At 40.4% G+C, this 18,133-nt stretch overlaps 1 protein-coding gene across 3 annotated transcripts in view; it reads right to left on the bottom strand.

Moving 5' to 3' along the window:
• Nucleotides 1-788: 788 nt before the first annotated feature.
• LOC133124464 (serine/threonine-protein kinase PAK 3-like) overlaps nt 789-18,133 on the bottom strand; it is a 30,781-nt gene continuing 13,436 nt past the window's right edge. For 2 of the 3 annotated variants that reach the window (XM_061235695.1, XM_061235696.1), the window contains exons 5-16: nt 17,970-18,007; nt 13,369-13,428; nt 10,172-10,339; nt 9,573-9,744; nt 8,652-8,715; nt 7,759-7,807; nt 5,327-5,439; nt 4,478-4,595; nt 3,916-4,015; nt 3,416-3,612; nt 2,621-2,758; nt 789-2,078 (exon numbers count right to left, since the gene is read on the bottom strand). In XM_061235695.1, the coding sequence (XP_061091679.1) occupies nt 1,989-2,078; nt 2,621-2,758; nt 3,416-3,612; nt 3,916-4,015; nt 4,478-4,595; nt 5,327-5,439; nt 7,759-7,807; nt 8,652-8,715; nt 9,573-9,744; nt 10,172-10,339; nt 13,369-13,428; nt 17,970-18,007 (1,307 nt within the window). In that variant the 3' untranslated portion in view covers nt 789-1,988. The remainder of the gene's footprint in view (nt 2,079-2,620; nt 2,759-3,415; nt 3,613-3,915; nt 4,016-4,477; nt 4,596-5,326; nt 5,440-7,758; nt 7,808-8,651; nt 8,716-9,572; nt 9,745-10,171; nt 10,340-13,368; nt 13,429-17,969; nt 18,008-18,133) is intronic. The other variant, XM_061235697.1, reaches the window with a different exon arrangement.

The raw sequence follows: 18,133 nt of genomic DNA, 5'->3' as shown, positions 1-18,133 counted from the left end.
TTTCCTGTGTTCCAGCCTACACAAGAAGAGCTCTCTCTTACTCTTACTGATCTAAAAGGGTCACATCGGTTGGTTCATCGTGGTTGACTCAAATTATTTACCGTTCTTTGTTGAAATGAAAAACAACAGCCGCCTTCCCTTCATTCCCTTCGTAACTAGTAAGTAGGTCGCCATTTTAGCTTCCAGCAGGGGGCGATCGATAGAATGAATCACTGTCCCTTGTGACTCATACATCTCAGTAGGATCGCGTATGATCTCAGCCATAGCTTCCCAAACCGGACCCATTATAACGATGTTTCAGCAGTAACAGTAGAGGCCAGGGCTACCTGAGGTAGCCCCCCTGGAGGAGGAGGTACCCCCTGGGTGTAGTGCTGTCAGCCGGCCCAAGCTTTGCAGGCCCAGGCAGTGGGTCTCCAGTAATTACAGGAGCAGAGAAGTACAGTATATTGCACAAATGGATATGGATCCTAATGTTGTGTGTCATGTTTATGTTTATTAAAGGAATCCGTTGGAAAACTGCTCTCAACTCAACCACCGCTCCCTCCTCCCCTCCCCTCCCCTCCCCTCCCCCCAGTGAGAAATGCACCTACTCTAAAGGAATTATGCAAAACCTCAAACCATATGACATTCCACAGCCTTTGGACAAAACTACTAACTAATTAAAGGAGTAAACATTATGAACAATTACAAGGCCATACTGTATGTTTCAGAGAAGAATTGGCAGAATTTTAAATAAACAATAAGACAGGTATTATACTTCCTAATCTGAAGTTTTGACTGTATCCTAGTTTTTTTTTTTTCCTCCTGAAGTATTTATTCAAGCTCCCTTAAGAAAATGAAGAAATATGAAACAACTGAATTGAAGTAGTCTTTGATGGCAACTAAAATCGGGAAGCAGTCACAAAACAATACACAATCACTTGTTATAGCCTATGGATTTGTAAACACTTGAAGTTTCCCCACCATGATTTTGAGGAAGTAGCTATGGAGACAGAACATTGTAAGATAATTTGTTTAAAAAATGTCACCCCTTGCAAAAGGTTTATACATGTTTCATGGAGAGAGATAAATACACAGTACACAGACAGCATATATCCCTGATCCATTCATCAATCCCAATAGTTTGCACTGTCTGTCATAATGCACATTGAATCTAATTTCCATACATTTTGTCTTTCCTCATTGGAAAAGACATGTTCTAGTTTCCATACAATTCCACTCCACTTTGTCCACTACAGTACACGTGGACACAATGGTGTTTTACAGGTTCTTATGAATTGCATTTATAACAGCATATATATATTTGCTAATTCTGCAGTCCCGTAACCTCCATTTTAAATGCTGGATTAGCCCACACCAGGCTTTCACATTATATTTACACACTTACCTTCATTTCTCTCCAAACTCTTGAGCTCTTCCAAAGCAGGCACACATCATTTCAGCCAGCAGTTTACATCAAATTGGCAGATTATTTATCATGCACTTGTATTGGGGAGTCAGCACGGTGCACTTGGTCAGCATAAATCACTGGCATCTTGTATTGAAATGTACAGCATGGAGGTGATGGTCCACTCAAAAACCCAAGGGCGAGTTCAAGGACCAAGGTCATAACAGGGTAAAAATTGAGGTTTGTAGTTAAAAAAAAAGATACTTTTCTCACTTCTCTCTGACACCTTTTCCGAATCCAGAGAACTGCAAAAGCACAGGTTTTCTTCTTTTTAACCATACTCGGAGATGGCTTCTGCAAAGCGAGAATCCTCCACTGGACCCGATTTTGACAGACGCCACACTTAAGACATTTAACAGAACGCTTCATGAGACATGAATGAGTCGGTGCTTGAGAGGAAAGCCTAAGCACAGATGCCCTTGAATTGCTCCTTAGAGAGGCAGTATATTTGTCCTTGCGCTGTCCCATGGCCCCCTCGTCTCAGAGCCAGAAGGGTCCATGTTCTCCAGGAGGTTTCTTTGGACGGGCACGATCCCTGCCCTTAGCGACTGCTGTTCTTTATGGCTTCCTTAGCAGCTACAATAAGGGGCGTCAGGCTGGAGAGGGGTTTGGCTAACTTCAGGAACGGGTGCTTGAAAAATGGTAGAAAACAAGGCATAAAATATAAGATATAATTTTCCAAGTCTGAATTCATTGTGCTATTTTTTTTAAAGTTATTCTTGCTTTATTACACAAACCTGATGACTGGTACTGTGCATATTATACTCCATGGGACAAATATAGTCCAGGGATCATCAAATCTGGCCCTTCTCCCGGGTAATTAAATGAACAAACAGTGCAATTGTTTGGCTAGTCTGTCATAACACCTAACTCCCAGGAAAAGTGAGGGTGGAAAACCAGCAGTTCTCAGCCCTTGAGGACAGGGGTTTGATGATCCCTGCTCTAGTCAAGACACCACCACAGTTACAGTAAATAACAGTCCTTGGTGAAATTGTTTTGGATTAAAATATTATTCTATGCTTGAATACTGAACTTGTCTGGTGTATAGGAAAAAAGTGCCACAAAAAAACCACCACCATCTGGTCCTCTTGGTTGGCTCAGCTGCACTAGGCAGGATCAAACCTATTATATATTTGACCCTGGTCCGGTAAATATCAGACAGATGGAACATACCTGCAGGAGGTCCTTTGCAGATCCTCTCCTGTCAACGTCCATTTCCAGGCATCGGTTGAGGAAGTCACGGAACACAGCGGACAGCTTCTCTGGGTTCTGCAGCTCTGGTGTCCCATTGGTAGCGATCAGATACAGGGCCTGGAGGAGGTGAGAGGTGAGAGGTGAGTCACTTAAGAGGTCATTGTGGAAGCCAGGTTGTAGCAGGCTGCCACATCAGAGAACATCAGGCACAAGCCAAAATCAAGCTCCTTGATTTCACGGTTGAAAAATTATTCACAGGACATTAAACATAGTTAGATGGGCATTGTATTTTGGAAAGTTTTACTCATCTTGGACGGAGTGGCATGACCACACAAGGTCAGAGACTGCAATCAGCATTAAACTTCACCATATACACTTCACTACTGATGCGCTTAATCTACAGTATATATTGGCATACTACATGCTTGTATTCAGTATTATGCCTGTGAATTAGAAAACAAGCTGAAATTCGACAGTTTGACAAAAACAGCAGCCTTCTGTTTGGAAAGAGACCGAGATGCACAACCCGATGCTATAATGGTACCTGTAGCACCTGTAGCAATACACAATCATTTTGGATTCAAACACTTTTCACTGCTTGATTGATCTTGCCTGGTGCAATTGAACCACCCAAAAGGACCAAAGTACAGGGTTTGCACTTGTTGAGAGTATTTCATAGTTCCCAAAAACTCAGTAAAGCTCAGTAAAACAAGAGATGTTTTTGAATCCAAATCACCTATGCGTTTAACCCAGGTGTGGCCAGAATGCTCTTACCCTGAGAGGATTTTCATTGAGGTATGGAGGCTCCCCTTCTACCATCTCAATAGCCATGATGCCCAGGGACCAGATGTCCACTTTGTTGCCGTAGGCCTTGCGGGTCACCACCTCGGGGGCCATCCAGTAGGGCGTGCCCACCATGGTGCTGCGCTTGTTCTGCTCGGGGGTGATCTGGGCGCAGAAGCCAAAATCCGCTGCAGGAGGGGGGGGGGGTGGGGGTGGGGGCAGTGTCACACCACGTTTCAAGGGTTACTCTGCACCCATAGATCAGCCATCATCAAAGATGGACCTTGAATCCAGAACGGCCCTGGTTTTCCTTTCTCCCAGGTAATAAGCTGAACAATTAGTGCTGAATAAAAAGATAATTTCAGGATGTAGTCTAGTCTAAGCTAAAGCACTCTGGATACTGCCGTTTAAGTTACATTGACTGGCCTTCTGCCCCATTCTCCCTTCAAGAGATTCAATTCATCTCAACAAAAAAAATTATTCCCACTCACTGAGTTTCACCGAGCCGTCCATTCCCAGGAGGATGTTGTCACTTTTGATGTCTCTGTGGATCACCTGATTGGAGTGCAGGAAGTCCAACGCCTGAAGACACTACAGGAAACCAAGCACAGCCCAGTCAGAACAGGCCCATTTAATCCAGTTACTGCACATTAGCCTGCTGTGACCACCAGACCTGGGACAAATGTGTAATTATTTTGGATTCAAATGTATTTCTGTGCTTGACTGACCTTGTCTGGTGCAAGTATTGCATAGGGTCCAATACACCAGACAAATAAAGTAAAGCATATAAAAACACTTGAATCCAAAACAATTACATACAGTATTCGACTCTGGTTGTGACTGTTGCGTTATCCCGGTCATACTAAGAGGTGACTGTGGTGTTATCGCTGTGACTGTGGTGTTATCCCGGTCATATTAAGAGGTGACTGTGGTGTTATCCCGGTCATACTAAAAGGTGACTGTGGTGTTATCGCTGTGACTGTGGTGTTATCCCGGTGATACTAAGAGGTGACTGTGGTGTTATCGCTGAGGGACCAGGAGTGTAAGCCCTACCTCTCTGCAGACAGCAGCAATCTGCCCCTCATCCATGCAGGTCTCAGTCACCACGTCAGTCAGGGAACCCCCGGGGAGATATTCCATCACCACCCACAGCTCGTCCCCCACCAGGTAGCTGCAGTAAACAGGTCAAATGCATTTATTTATACAAAGGTGTAAAATGTAAGTATCTTCTTTTAAAAAAGATGGGGAATGCACGGTAATACACATTTATTTTTCACAACCTTTCGCAATACCATTGATGATACCATATAGAGGCGCTGGTTCAGAGAAGGGCAACCAGATTGATTCCATGTATAAAAAATCTGAGTTAGAGTATAGATGCTTAATCACACTTTAAGCTTAGTAAAAAGAGACAAGGCTTGAGACGATGCTAGATACCATATAGCTTTTAGGCAAACTAGGCAGTAGGTATACTTAGAGGTAGGAAAAGGTGTGCATTGCTGGGCTGAATGGCCTGTTCCTTACATTACCTTATGTTATGTTATGCTACTAGAGGACAGCTTGGACAGGCATACTGCAGGCATCCAATTATCCAGAGGACCATAAAGCTGTGTGCAGTTTTTTTAAGCATTGACTTTAAAAAGGCCTTTTGCCAAAGTGTAACATCTGTGTTAGTGAGAAGATGTTTACTCTAATCATGCCCTGGAGGAGGTGGAAAGACCAGGGGTCAGAAAGCAAAAGACCTGCCTTGTGCCTCTTCCACCATGTACTCTGCCAGCTGATTTCACTAATTAGTTTTACCTCCTGGCTGAAGAATTGTGCTTATTAAGGGGATTGGACCAAAATGCTGTGGAGGGCTTTTATTTTGTGAACCTAGATTTTACACCACTGGTGATGACCCACCTGTCCAGGTAGTTGACGATGTTGGAGTTTTTGTTTTCCCTCATCACTAAGATCTCATTGATAATGAGCTCCTTCTTTGGCTGCTGCTGCAGGTTCATCTGTTTTACAGCTACCTGGAAAACAATAAGAGAACACTCAGAGAGCACTTTATTAGGTAGACCTGTACACCAGCTTGTTAATGCAAATATCTAATCAGCCAATCACGTGGCAGCAACTAAATGCATAAAAGCATGCAGACGTGGTCTAGAGGTTCAGCTGCTTTTCAGACCAAATGTCAGAATGGGGAAGAAATGTCAACTAAGTGACTTTGACCGTGGAATGATTATTGGTGCCAGACAGGGTGTTTTGAGTATCTCAGATTTTCTGGGATTCTCACGCACAACAGTCTCTAGAGTTTGCAGAGAATGGTGCGAAAAGCAAAAAAGAAACGCCTTGTTAAGAGAGGAGTCAGAGACGAAGGGCCATCATCCTTGTCCATACATCTTTGTGCACAGGTCAACATTTGTAGACTCCTTCTCAAAAAGTGGTATTACAGAATTGCAGAATGACATAGCTACATTCAGGTAAAATTCAGAGCTTACCAATAAAATCCATTTTTTCAATTTAGTCACCAAGCTCAGTAGCTAATGAAGTTGAAGTGATGGTTTGCTAAGTTCACTAGTCTAAAGTTAGCCATCTACCTGATGGTTCACGATGGCTAACTTTACGAAAATATTTTTGTTGCCAGCGATGCAGGAGCAGATACATCACAAAGCAGGATCAATGCGTTAGCTGGATAAATTCACAGAGTAAAACACGGAACCCTTCCAAAACTGGAACATGGACTGAAGTAAAAACAGCTGATTTGTGTTTTACTCAGTGAATTTGTCCAGTTTCTGAATAATCCTGCTTCATGATACAGCCCCCAGGTTGTTTGTCCGCCATTGGTGAAACTCTTTCTCAACGTTTACACATGCAGCTACTGACTGTTGATTGGCTAACAATGTTCTCGAACTTTGTTTACATTACATTACATTAATGGCAGACGTCAGTTTGGCAGACGCTTTTATCCAGAGTGACGTACAGTTGATTAGACTAAGCAGGAAACAAGAAAGTTTAGAAAACAAGTTTAGAAAACAAGAGCCAAATCCCAGGTTTTAGAAGCAGATTTCAGGGTGTAAAACATTTCCCTCACAGCGCCTCTTTCTGTGATTGCTACCAAGTCAGCAAGACACTCTTTTCCCAATATCTTAAAAAAAAAAAAAAAGGATTTGGCCTACTGCTGTTTTAAATGACCTACAGACACTACTGGTTGGGGCACCTATCTGCCTGCCTAATATGTTGAGACTCAAATAAAGCAATTTCTTAATTTCCATACAAACACACAGTGTGCGTGTCCTGGAGCTCACACACAAACAAATCATTGTTTCGCTAAATAATTTATGAAACACGGTTGGTCTTCCAAGTAGCAAAATTCTATGTCATTCATAATTCAAGAAAATGGCGTAATACTCTTTTGCCAAAATGTCATCAATAACGATTCTGAAGAGAGGGAGAGTGAAGGATTCCTCACTATTCTCCATCAACGGTGGTGGAAGGACCAGACAGGCAGGTAACTGGTCACATAAGAGCCTGATCATTTAGTTCCCATATCTGTCATTATATTTTTATATTTTAATTTAATGTTTATTTGTGAAGGGAGAATACAAAGAGACATAGCATCATTACTGGCAGTTTACACCAGGTTCATGTAGCTGATGTTTTGCATACAGAGATTATGGCTATTGGTAGTTTCCAACTCCCATCCTTAGTTAGGCTTTTTATAAAAAGAAGGGAAAAAGATTAAAAATGAGACACAAAGTGTAAATGGAAGACACTAAGAAACATACTCACTTAAAATAAAAACATTTAATAAATGTTAAATACATAGGATACATGTGAGTTATACATTACAAAACAAATGCAAGTAGAAAAGTATTTAATACAAAAAGCTAACTTGATTTGATGACTAAAAATGCAAGCAGTTTTTCTTTCAGCCAACATTTGAACATTTCACCATTCACCAATCACCATGGAAACCAGCTATAGTTGTTTGCCCTGCTGTAAAATCCAGCTTGAAAATTGAGCTGGTGAAATAGGTCATACGCTGGTCCAGCTAGGCATTACCTGGTGGACATTTGATTTAAAAACTGCAGCATGTGTAAGTGCAGCCGAGAGCACGTATTCGTGGCTCCGTAAAAATGTGATCAGAGGTACGTACACCCCATGAGACCGCAGGAGGTAGAAATAAATAGATCAACACATGGTTGGGGGAGGGAGGGGGGGAATCCCAGGTGCACTGTAACAGGTAGTGCAGCTGAAAACAAATATGGCGATCAGATTGTGGGTCACCCGGTGGGTGGTTGTTCAGTGCTTTGCCCCCGTGTGTGTGTGACGGAGAAGTGGGCACTTACCTCCTGACCCGTGGCAACGTCAATGGCTGTGTACACAGTCCCAGATGCTCTGAAGCAACAAAAGATGTGGGACAATTAATTTCCAGTGCTGCTGTCCTGCACGTGTGCTCTGCCTTCTAGTCTCTCAATGTACATCTATGTAGCTACGCATCTACAACAATACAAAATCCTGAATACACTGTTAGTCCACAGTAAAATGTCCAGTGTAAAATCAACTCTGACAGAGTGCGCATGGTATTGCTCTGGACAGGAGTAACATTCTGTTACATTACATTACATTATTGCCATTTGGCAAAATTATACTACGAATGAATGTTACTGTAGCCAGACTGACCGACTGTACCTCATAATGTTCTTCTTCTCATTATTTATTTTCAAACTATACAAGGATCTCTCTCTCTCTCTCTCTCTCTCTCTCTCTCTCTCTCTCTCATATACACACATTCACCTGTCCAATCAGCCTAACTGGGGCACTCTTAATGAAGTTTAATAATTAATGTTAGGGGGAAGAGAAGGTCCACGCATCCACTTCCATCTGCTACCAATCAGCATTAGCATATGCTGGTATTGACCTTTCCTCCTGAAGTGCTGCAGTCCACCTCCTCTCCATCTCCCCTTTCCTTATATATGCAGATTACTGGGAGCTTTAACGGCAGTCTGAGCCAAACACACAGCCTGCCAGCCTGTCCTTACCATCCTCACAACCTCTCCTCCATATTACTTTACAGTTCTGTGACAGTGTTTTCCTACAATGCACCTCAGTTGTCCTCATTCTGCGCTAGGTGTGGCCCGTAGATCCTTTCTTTTTCCCCTCTTTGTCTGGCTCTCCCTCAGAGAACTCCCCCTCACACCATCACGGCAGGTCACGGCTGTGATTCAGCGCACACACTTACCCTTGTCCTATTTTCTCGAAGCGCGTGTACTTCTTTTTCGGGTCTCCCACGCTCACAATGCTCCCTGGGAAGGAGGGAAAAGAGGGGGCACTGCTGGATTAGGACGCCCCTGAATGCCAATGAAGCCTCTGGCCAGCCCTGTGGCACACCAGGCCGATGTGTACCAGGGCTAATGCTACTGAAGCGACAGGAGTCTGCATCTGTGGGCCCTGGCTGGGTGTGTTCACTGGTTCATTCGTAATGTCACATTAAATAACATACAGTATAAAATTATGGCTTTTTAATCATCAAATGTTCTGCACAAGTAAAAAATAATCCTAAAAAACAAACCGAGGGTACCACTCAATAACAATCTACTGTTGATTATTTAAAATAAACGTTTTGATGTTTTGAAAAGTTGAATACTTGAATACTATTAAAAGGCCACAAAGGACAGAAATAAAAACTAAAAAAAACATGTACTGCTGGTGAAATTCTTTTTTTTTTTGTTGCCAAAAATAAAATCAATATATTGACATAAATATACATGACAAAATAAAGTGTGTGTTTGTACATACATATAATTATGTATAAAGCAATTGGGGCAACAAAATTAGTAAATTAAGTTGGCCTGCCCTCGACATACGGTAGAACAAATTACAGCGATAATTGTTCCTTTGTTGTTTGGTGAGTTAATTTGTAAAATGATTGGAGGATTACACTGAATGTGTCTGGAGGACGATGTCCCTAGATGACAACTGAGTCTATACAATCTCAACAATAGCAGAAGCACAGAAGTGATGAAGTGGAAATCTATTTATAGCCATTTTATGACAATGAATGTGAAAACAAAAACCAGCAGACCCAGTAGCTCTCCAGGACCAGGGTTGGAGACCCCTGCTGTAGACGTTCCTGACTGGGGTGTTCAGGCGGAACACTTACTCAGCCGCTCCAGAATCTCCTCGTCGGTCATCTTGGACTTCTTCCTCTGCCGGTCTGTGTGCCGGTACATGGTGCTGGAGGTGTCCTCGGGGGCCGAAGATTCAGGAGAGGTGGACTCCTCTTTGACTGGAGCAGTGGGTGGGACAGGCTCAAGGACAGAGCGCGTGAAGATCTGCAGGCGTCAGACATGACAGGCTTCAATCAATCAATCACACAACCACAGCAGTGTGTGTGTGTAGAACAATTTGGACAATGATTTGAACTGGGGAGCTCCTATTTCCTAGTAAACTAAATAATGGTTGATAAAGGTCCCTTCCCCAGCAGAATAATACATGGCAGGAGTCCTGTGTGTGTTTTCTGTGTCTGTCCAGGTATAACGATGGGTAAAACCATAACAGTGGTTACAAATGCATACACTTCCCTCCATGATCATTTTGTGTAAGGTAAAATGCTCCATCATTTCTACCCAGACTGAGTCTGTGTGAGGTAAAATGCACCGTCATTCCTACCCAGACTGAGTTTGTGTGAGGTAAAATGCACCGTCATTCCTACCCAGACTGAGTCTGTGTGAGGTAAAATGCACTGTCATTCCTCCTTACAGATTTTGTGTGCTCTGGCCGAGGAGCAATGACAGGGGGAGGCACATCATCGTCGTCCTCTTCTTCTTCATCCTCCTCATCGTCATCCTCTTCATCCTCTTCATCAAATTCCTCTTCCTCCTCTGACACAGGGGCAGCCAGTGGTGGCTCAGCTGTGGTCTTTGTGGCCTGTAGGGTAGAAATCACAGTTATCTCTGGAAAATACAATCTGATGCACAAACTTGATCTACTGTAGCATGACCAGGACGGGATTCAGCATGGATGTACAATATCAGAGGCCTTCGTTTGAAGGAAACTATCAACATGTAAGACCTCACTAATAGTACTCTTCCTTTCTGGATGAATACTATGGCACAAGGCACTTCTGCTAGGGCTATATTTGATCTGAAAGGGGTTTTGTGCGTATGTACTAAAAGCAAGCCCTAAATGTATGCTCCACTGTCTCTACAACATGTCATCAGCAGCAACAGCAAGGTGAAACCTTCCTCATTGCTTGAACATCCATTTTGTGATGTATGCAAAGGCAATGAAGACAAAGACACATACATATATATCCAAAGATTCTTTAAATCCAAAACATCTCTAGCCAGTTACAATATATCCTTGTGATGAGCACCTTTGCTCTGGAACTATATGTAACTGGAGATATATTCATGGTACAAAAGCATAAGGGAACTAGCAGGGTGAGACACAGGAGTCTGGGGCCATGGTACAATGAGAAACAAAATCTTCACTTTCATCTGGGCCATGAATAACTAAAGCGAGGACATACTAAAACAGAACAGGTTCTGCTGAAGAAAATCAAAATGAAGAGGGGAAAAGGCGATTTTCATATTTCTAATAATATGTCTTTTTTATTTCTGGACCAAACTTCAAGGAAGAAGTTTTGTTTGATCTTTATATTACACAGGGATATATTCAGAAACAATGTACCTGCGCATAAGCCTTAGTCATCTCTGAGAAAACAGCTGATTTATCAAAAAAGCGATCCAGGTAGTTTGAAAGCACCTCTAGTACTTAAAGAGGAAAATTAATTTTAATTTCACAGTCTTTAACAAAACAACATGAAATGAGAGTTGTGAAATTATTTGCTAATCATAGTCGTGATAATTAGCTAAACCTGAGACTCTTAAACTGTCACACCTTACCTATTAAACAAGATGCTTTTATCAAAACATACTTCAATAAGAATGCAATAATAAATGAGCAAGTGCAAAATAGCTGCCAACAAGAATGTTTTGCGAATATGTATTATACTGTATGACTACATAACCACCAAGCTTGATATGGTGACATTCCACAGACCTGTTTCAATGTATCAAACATCGCAATTATAAGTCAATGGTGGACATGTTATGCATATAAATGTTTATATTTCCCTTTGAAATATAAATAGAGCCTTTAATGTAAAGAAACTTTACAAAATGTTCTGTCGATCAGATTTATAATTATAAAAAAGAATTCATAAACATATAACAAACTCAATATCTGCATTTCCACTGTCCTCATGAATGACATACACAAATTACATGTGTAAAGATTAAACGTTATTTGGGGGTGATCCACCAAGGTGATTACTAATGACTTTTCATTTTTGCCATCGCAATGTTTTCTTGTGACTTCCCTAGCAGGTTAAATATAATGTAGGATAATGATTTGGTTGATCAAATTTCACTTCACAAATATTTAATGTTACAGTTAAAAGTTTATTTTTTAAATGACAATGTCATGGCTCCTTTCCTTTAAGTAAGCTTTATGTTTGTGATGAGAAAATAAAAACTGAGTAGCACATCTCTTGACTCTGCCTCATGCAAGACAAGATTTCCAGTTCAAGATTTAAGATCAGTTTGCTTGTATAGTGTCATCATCTAGTCACTCTTCACCATTCTGTATCCCAGTCCTCTCTACATTACTTACATTTCAGGCATTTGAAATTGAATGGGGTGCGGTTGGAGGTAATAAAAATGGGACAATAATAAAAATGGAACAAAACACAAAGGTGCTACGTAGCATCCGCCTTGCTTGGATGCCTAAACATAACTGCAAGCAGCAATGACGGGGGATGAGGGTAATGTGCAGAGTTGTACATAAAAAATAACATGCACTCTCTCTTATTTGCCAGTACGTGTCAGTACAACATTCAGAATATTCAGTCACTTCTGGTCCTTGTTTTTGTGTGACATTTTCACGATTCAAGCTGACACTCAGGGCAACAAATTAAGCATAACTGCAATTGAAAATTATACCCCAATATTCAATGCAATGTACAGTAAGGATAGCTGCATAACTGATTTAATCTTTTACGGAAAGGGATGAAGGTATTCATAATGGTGACTCAATGTTCAAACCATAATACTACCTATAATTATTCATTTATTTTGTTTATCTTCTTACATGTCTTTTATTGTTAATAATACATGAACTGGTTTGTTAAAAAAACTAGATGACTGGCACAGCATGACAGTGAATATCACGTTCCTAACACAGCACAACCTGATTGTGAGATTAGTGTCTGTCCTCGACAATTGTATTCTCATACTCTAAGAGGAACATTCACCTACGCAGGAGCAATGAGCAGTCAGCTGAATGGAACAAGTGAGAAAGCGAGAAAGCATTCCTGACTCACAGGCATATTTTATTATCATAATACGAGTGAATAAAACAGTGCCCGTTTCAGATTTCAGCTCAACAGAATAATGTGCTTACATTTGCCAAGGGTGCAGTGAGGCAAGCCTCCAAATCCTCAAATGATTTTCAAATAAAGCACAAAAAAAAGCACAAAAAAAAGAATAATTATGTGTTGTTAATAGATTGCGCATTCTGTGAGCATTTCATATTTTTACTGAGTATAAAACCATTCTTAATTCTTTATTAGTATTTAAGAAAATGAGAACATGATGGTATTTAATGATGAGAACAGGCCATGCAGTCTACCTAGGCTTTCCAGCATTATTATCATTATTACTGTTAATACCAGCATTGTATTAACCAGCAATGCCGTACACCTGGGTGTGAATATACCGCCATAGAAATACAGATTCCCCTCAAACTAAATGGCTACTGTATGTATTCGTGGATGCAATTTGACTCTCAGGAGGGCATACATGGCTGTAAAGTATTGATTTCTTTGCTAATGTTGGGATCCTTATTTACTTTCTACAAAGAGGTATATACGTATGAAGCAGGGGAAATATTACCTTGTCAAATAACGCGCTGCAGGATCTAAGGCTGAGAGGAGGCCCAGACAGGAGGCGTTTCTGAATGTAAAGGTTGAGAATGGCAGGATTTACTCAACACAAACCCAAACAACACACAAAAGCAAATGGACTTTGGGGGCTTTTCATGTACTATTACATCCCTTTGTGAGATAGATTACAGTTGCACTCAAGCACCAGTATATAGCAGCCCATTAGCCCTGGTACTGTGTACGGCTATTCTCTGAGAGGCTGGAAGAACTTAAGAGCAGGTGTGTGGGAGAAAGGTCGTGTCTGCTTTGAATATTTTGTGATGGCTCTCTTTCATACAGGTGTGTCACTGTGATACACAAGAACTGAAAATGAAACAGATAATAACGACATAAAAGATATGAGGATGTTGATGCTATTTTTGGATGAGTTTAAATAAGTTCAACCTGAGCTCGAAAAATAATTTTTTTGACGAGTCCAGCCTAATGCAGTTGGGCTGTGTGCGGTGACTTCCAACACAAAGAACCATCATCTCTCAAAAAAGCACTCTGAGTATATAGTATATTTACTACACAGACACTGGGAAACTGAAAATATTACAGTAAATATCACCAGTTTTTTTGTTAGCCTCAAAAACATACACACACACCAGCAAACGTCCAACGCACAAACACACACACACACACCCACAAGCAAGCAAACGCACATGCGCACACATACACAGACAAACACACACACACACACACAATGAATACATATGCAAGGCACAAACACATTTGAGGACTTGCAATTACAGGAGAGATTATTTAGCATATTTTAAGTACAGACTTAATACATTAACACTTAATGTATTGGTTCAAATGTTGTACTTTGTTAATTTACTACAGAACAATATGGCAATAGCCATCGCTGATAAACTTGGACAGACAGTTTGCATAATTATCATCCATTTACCAAAACCCTGCTGCACAGAGATTATGAGCATGTGCACATGTACACTGCTGTCCAAGCACTGCTCACAGTCAGAGTGGGAAAGCACTGTCCGTCTGATCCTGAAGGCGGCGGGTGGCTGGAATATCCAACAGATCCCAAAATGTCTGCACTCACTGCTCTTATAAATGATTTGGCTTTCATACTGCAAACACGTTAGTATATCATATTTACAAATGCACTGTGCACTTAAAAACTGCATGAGACCACATCTCTCAAGTGATTTGGGGTAAATTGCTTGAATTTGGATCCTGGCATTACTAACCCCCAGTTGGAGTTTCCAGATAGAGCTTGAAATACACGGAGTTGAATTTCTACTACTTTCTGCGAGGAAGAGTCAGTTTAGGACAACAATGGCTGCTGGCTTACATTTAAGTTTCAGTACAACAACAACAACAACATCAAATTTAAAATATACACATTAAGGAAGAACCTCCATTTCAAATGTTTTATGTTCACATATTAATTTATTTATCCATTCAGTTACTGTCCATTCTGAAAGTGGTGTGTTCTTTTCATGGTAATTTTGAGTACAGTACCATTAAAGCAAGAGTAACAATATTTTTTCCCCTTACAAACTATCCCAAAAGCAAGAAAGATACAAAGAAAATGTGATCCTAGATCATCCTGGTGCATAATTAATTAATTGGCAAGTGAAATGTCTTCAGTATTTTATTTTATGTTGTCAGATTAGGTTTCTGTGTCTATCAGAAAGTCTAGATGTGGCCATTATTACTTAATGTAATATACTGTATAACCCTCTCTCTCTAATTTACTTGTTGTTTTAAACTAGTCACGAAAGCCTTATCTTCTTATCTGTCCCATTCCCAACTTTTGTGGGAGCGCTTATTTCTGTCTATACCAGGCCCTCTCTGAAGGACAGAACCCTGGAGTCCCACCATCTACACAAACATGACAGGCCAGGAGAAATGTCAACCTATGTTTACCAAACAGTACCTCGTGGACAGACACTGCAAATCCAGTCAATGCAAAGCAAGATGGCAAAGTTGGTGTCAGCTGGCTTAGCTCATCTTACAGTATGCTACGGCTTTGCTCCTTACTGCATGTCATAGTGACAGGAACATGATGCTGAAGTCACAGCCACAAAGAGAACATTTAGCTTTCTACTCAAACAACTGCACATAATACAGGCAAGAGATTGACAGGCAAGAATGAAACTCATTTGGTAAGAACTATTTTTTTTATATTCTCTATCTATGAAGCTGCATTGGTTCTGAAATGTGACATAGTTGCTGTACATACAGTGGGGTCCAATAGTCTGAGACCACTTTAAACCACTTTTTTCTTTTTCTTTTTTTTACATGCAATCCTGGAAATAAACAGAAGGTTTTAGGATTTTGAAAAAATGTAAACAAATTAAAGTCGCTTCAAAGCTATGCAAGAACTACTCGCAGGCCAAAGAAGAGCATGGAGTGCTGCACAATTCACAACCACCTGACCTCAACCCCACTGAACATTAAAGCCTGAAAACTGACAAAAGCCAAGCATTCAGTGACATCACAGGATGCTCTGTGGATCATTGTCAAATAATGCTGGGATAAGATGAATCATCAGGTTTTGCACAAATTTGTGGAGTCCATGCCAGCTTGAGTGCACACTGCCATTAAAGCAAAAGGTGGACTTACCAAATACTAAGAAATTCTGAAATGAATTAAATTTTTTTCAAAGATTCAACTTTTCACTCAAATTGTTATGTTGATAACATAATTAGGATTTAAAAAGTTGGTATTACATTATAAAAGAATGCAAAATAGAAGTATTTTCACTGACGGTCTCAGACTTTTGGACCCCACGGTTCATCCTGGGGCCAGCAGCCGTGCCACGCCCTACCACCTTCATGTTAACACTTCAGAAGCTAAGGCAGTGAGGGCTTTGTTAGAACATGGATGGCAAGGTATCACCCTTCTAATGAGACCATAAACATAAACAAGTCCCGGCTCAACAACATAGGAGTGTTAATCCTGGCACACTTGGAAAATTAGCACACAGATTCTCCAAGTTCATCTACCTGGTTAAGTAAAGGTAAAATACAAAATATAAAGTCTAGGTAAGATCACTGGTTTACTGAAATCAAACAGAACTTTTTGATGTAGTAACCCTACAGTTGCCATGGTAATGAATCACAATATAGTAATATGTATATTGCCTTCTTGTTATAGTTATTTAACATTTAACAGAATCATCATGTTTTTTTATCAGCGATTAGGTTACCATGCCCCCTGGTTATATATTAACCTGAGTCAGAATGCAATCAACATACTATACTTCCTATATTTTGTTGCCATTGGCAGCTGTATAATATAGTCAATGTTCTGTGGATAATACATTGAAGAAGTTAGCCTTGCATAGCATGCAGTGGAACTACAGCTTCGCCAAAACATAACAGACCAATGCACACCTCAATTACAAGGCAACTTTAGCGTTAAAGGTTTTACAATTAAAAGGGAATGTAATCTAATGGCTATTCTGTAAGTATAAGAGAGGTCTGAGCTATAGTACTCTTAGTAGCAAGAACACTGTGGAACACACATACAAGCAAGAACATACCCCCTTACTTAAGTATATTGCAGCTTACCTTGCAACCTATTAAAGTATCACTGCCCATCAAAAAAGTTTATTGACATCAAGCACAATTCCCTCATCCCTTGGTTCATCCCTCTCTGATGTTCAAAAGTTGTCTATTAATTGCACCAAATGTTCATTAAGCAACAACATAAAGCTATATATTTACTTTAATTATAAACATGAATATATAAACATGAAAATAATAAGATTTCCTTTTCACATAAAGTGTGTCATTTCTAAACATATGAACTGGAAGCCTGACATAGTGTGTCCATTCCATAAGGATATTCACTGTAAGCTAACTTTGGATTGGCAGCTCATTCAATGCTCACAGTAAATAAAGTACAATAAGTTCTATTTATGCTAAACTTTTGCTTACATGCAGTATACAGTAGCTACAAGGCACACAAGTAGACAGCTATAGAAAACTAATTATAGATGATGCGGAATTGGCTCTATACATCTCCTCACGTCATGGGTTAGGTTTGTTTTTAGCTAAATATGTTTGTCCTGTTTGAACATTGTTTATATTTAGTTACAGAGACAGGGCAAAAGGAAATGTCAGCTGATGTCACACACTGGCTGTGTTTATGGTCTTTAATGGGAAGTAAGATGAAAACCCCATAACTGTCATTGGAAAACACCTGCCATTCATAATTCACAGGCAGCTGCTGCGCAAGGTGACCAGAAACACAGCATACATCAACGGTCTTCTCTTTTTTATCTGCAGTTCCCTAACCAACAGTCTAAACACACTTCTGACCACTTGAGCACACCCGCCCCAGTTTCAGAACAACCGTCCTCTCACTAGTCTGCAACATGCGAAGAGCATTCACAAAGCACAAATTGTATATCTTCAATCTGCTGTGGTAACAAGGCAATGTAGGCTAAAATTGATACCGCCAAAAGCAAAATCTGATCAGTTTGATTGATCTGAGCTGATTAACTCACTGGTGCATCTCATTACAATTAGTGGCTTTGTTGATGTGTTTCCATGGAGACAAAGGTTAAAATAATGATTATAAATTTGAACTTACCAGAGCATTAGGTGCTATATAACCATGTGCTGATTTATCTGAAATAAGAGAAATTATAATCCTTAGACAGATGATTGATAAGATAGTCATATAAAAGCTGATACTACAGTAGAAGATAGTTATTTTTATTTTGTAATTGTAGGATGTAAAAGGAAAAGATGTAC

The sequence above is a fragment of the Conger conger genome, chromosome 3, assembly GCF_963514075.1.
Source record: "Conger conger chromosome 3, fConCon1.1, whole genome shotgun sequence".
Taxonomy (NCBI): Eukaryota; Metazoa; Chordata; class Actinopteri; order Anguilliformes; family Congridae; genus Conger; species Conger conger.
Note: the sequence above shows the minus strand (reverse complement) of the source record. Positions and strands in the feature narration are given on the sequence as shown.